The 2,760-nt window shown below is 35.8% G+C and overlaps 1 protein-coding gene across 1 annotated transcript; it reads right to left on the bottom strand.

Moving 5' to 3' along the window:
- Positions 1-611: 611 nt before the first annotated feature.
- On the bottom strand, positions 612-2,108 carry LOC143803859 (posterior protein-like). The gene has a single exon (XM_077281623.1). The coding sequence runs from the start codon at positions 2,106-2,108 to the stop codon at positions 612-614; it is 1,497 nt and encodes a 498-aa protein (XP_077137738.1).
- Between the last annotated feature and the right edge of the window lie 652 nt (positions 2,109-2,760).

The following is a 2,760-nucleotide window of genomic DNA, read 5'->3' as shown; positions in this document are numbered from 1 at the left end:
AAATTGTTTCCAAAATTGTGCTGATGTAAAGTAGACATGTGAGAAATGTTATTTATTAACTATTTTTTCTGACATATCTCTCTGATTTAAGGGCATAAAAATACAAAGTTTGAAAATTGCAAAATTTTAAAAATTTTCGCCATATTTCCATTTTTTTCATAAATAATTGCAAGTAATATCGAAGAAATGTTACCACTAACTTGAAGTACAACATGTCACGAAAAAACAATCTCAGAATCAGCGGGATCCGATAAAGCGTTCCAGAGTTATAATCTCTTAAAGTGACACTGGTCAGAATTGTAAAAATTGGCTCGGTCATTAAGTACCAAATTGGCTCTGTCACTAAGGGGTTAATATCACGTGATACATGGTCTCCAGTCTAAAAAGAAACACAAACATAGTTAGAACACAATTCAAACCATACACAAAACATTACTTTATCCTGTCCATTATCCATATGCTAATTGATTCACATCTAACATGGCAGCCAAAGTCTCTGTATGTTTACCTAACCATATTGGCAAATGGTGCTGGGCAGTTTAGCAACAGCGGTAGGGCAATTTGTGACCAACTCCAAAATAACCAGAATGGTAGAGATACCCATGGATCGATCATAGGGATATTAGCACCTTCCTTTTGTTGTTTATTATATGACATCTCCTGACGTTTTTCTGTCTTACTTTTGTCATTTGGGTTGCATCAGGGCCAGCTTCTACATTACCTATCTCCTCACATGTCTCTATGAACTCTGTGTTATAGGAGATACTTTCCTCTTCAGCCTCAACACTATCAATTTCTTGGTGCAATGAATGACTTTTGCTTTCTGGGTACACGTTAGGTGTATAACAATACCGTTTAATGTGTCCTGGTTCACCACATTTATAACAATACCTAACATATCCTTGCCTTCTGGGTCTGTATACAGCAGATACATTTTCTGATAGTTCATATTGCTCTTTAGACTCATTACACCAGTCCCTAAGTATATTCACAAAGTTTTCATAGGAGCTAGTATTCCTTAGAGTCATTCTTGTGGTGTAATCTACATTACAATGATTTGCCATTGAACATTGGAAATGTCTCAGGATGATGCTAATTTCCTGACAGTTGTAAACAGTCCTATATAGGGACAGATAATTATTACAAAAGAGCAATGGATCATCATATGGCCTGAATCTGGTCATTGCTAGGGCATTTTCACCTCTAATGTCTCGTCCACCTATGATGCGTTGTAATTCCTTCCTTCTTATCTCTGCATCATTACAACTATCACCCATTTGTTCTGTTTTTAGTTGTGTTGCAATTGGCCCTGGAAGCCAAACTTGTAATAGAGACCAAGCATTTTTATTGTTCAGATTATACTGTTGGACAACATGTTCAAATCTATTGGACAGAATGACTGGAGAAATATGTGACTCAAATTTACCAAGAAGTTGACACAGATGAAGCTTCTCAGAAATAGTGAGCAATGGAGAATTATCAATGAGTGGAGATCTATATCCGGCATCCATTGTACCCTCATTAGAAAGAGTACATACATTGACTGTCTCAGTGCTGCATTTCTCTGATGTAAGAGACTGTATACATTGCTCTTTGTCATGCAATTGACAATTGGCTTTATCCAGTTGACTCTCCAGTGTTGCAATTAACTTCTCCATTTGACTATTTTTCAGTTCTAAAGAATAAACCTGAGCTGCATGTGAAGTGAGGCTCAGTCTACACTCCTTCAATTGTTCCTCCAACTGTCTATTTCTCACAGCTAATTCATTTACATCTGATTGCAAATCATGTATTTTACTAGCTGTTTTATCAGAAATTCCAATAACAGAATCACTAATTTTGTCTATATCCTCCTTGACTTGTATCTTTTGCATCAAATAACTTGCTTCTTTTAACTCAGCCAACTCTTTCATCTTCAGCAACACTGAGATTTCATTTCTTAACTTTTCCTTTTTCAAATTCTTGCTCAGCACTTTACTATTCAACTTATTATTAAAGAATTTACATTGGGCTATCAAGTCATTGTACTGGTCTTCCAAAGATTTATCGACACTAACATGGTAAACAGCAGAGGCATATTTCATCACAAACTTTTCCACAAACTCCATTTTCAGCAACAAACTGCAAATACTTTACAAAACAAAATTACAAAGTGAAAGAACTAAAAACTAGACCTTACACTACAAACTTCCCAAAAGTCTACACTCTTTGCTCCAATACTCCTACACTTAGAAAACACAGATCCAATTCTGATATAAATTACTGTCCTATCTACAAAAGATATTTCCCTTTTGCTAAATGCATCCAACAACAAACTGTCAATACAACACAATATACACAAGCACACAAAATAATCTACAAGGAAATTCTTTACTCACCAATATTTTCTTTTAAATCAAGATCCAGACTCCTCGATTCTTTGGATTCCACACTTTTTCCAAATGTGAAATAAAGCAGATTAATTTCTTGCGGATTCTCTGTGGAATTTAATCACAGTCCTATCTGGGGTGCCAAATGTAGAATCTGCTGAGCTTTGGGGTGCCAGTTAATACTAATTAACAAGAACTACTGGATCTGTAAAAGGGGGTTTATTACAAACAAGGTATTTACAATGACATACATAAGGGAAGTGTAACTAAGGGACAAGGGTAAATTAAAGGGAAGGGGTAGTAGGAGAGGGCAGAGGAAACTGGGATGTGGGGAAGAAGAGGATGCATAACTGATCCTTACATATATATTAAACCAATACACATCCACACC

The sequence above is a fragment of the Ranitomeya variabilis genome, chromosome 2 (genome assembly GCF_051348905.1).
Source record: "Ranitomeya variabilis isolate aRanVar5 chromosome 2, aRanVar5.hap1, whole genome shotgun sequence".
In the NCBI taxonomy this organism is placed as follows: Eukaryota; Metazoa; Chordata; class Amphibia; order Anura; family Dendrobatidae; genus Ranitomeya; species Ranitomeya variabilis.
Note: the sequence above shows the minus strand (reverse complement) of the source record. Positions and strands in the feature narration are given on the sequence as shown.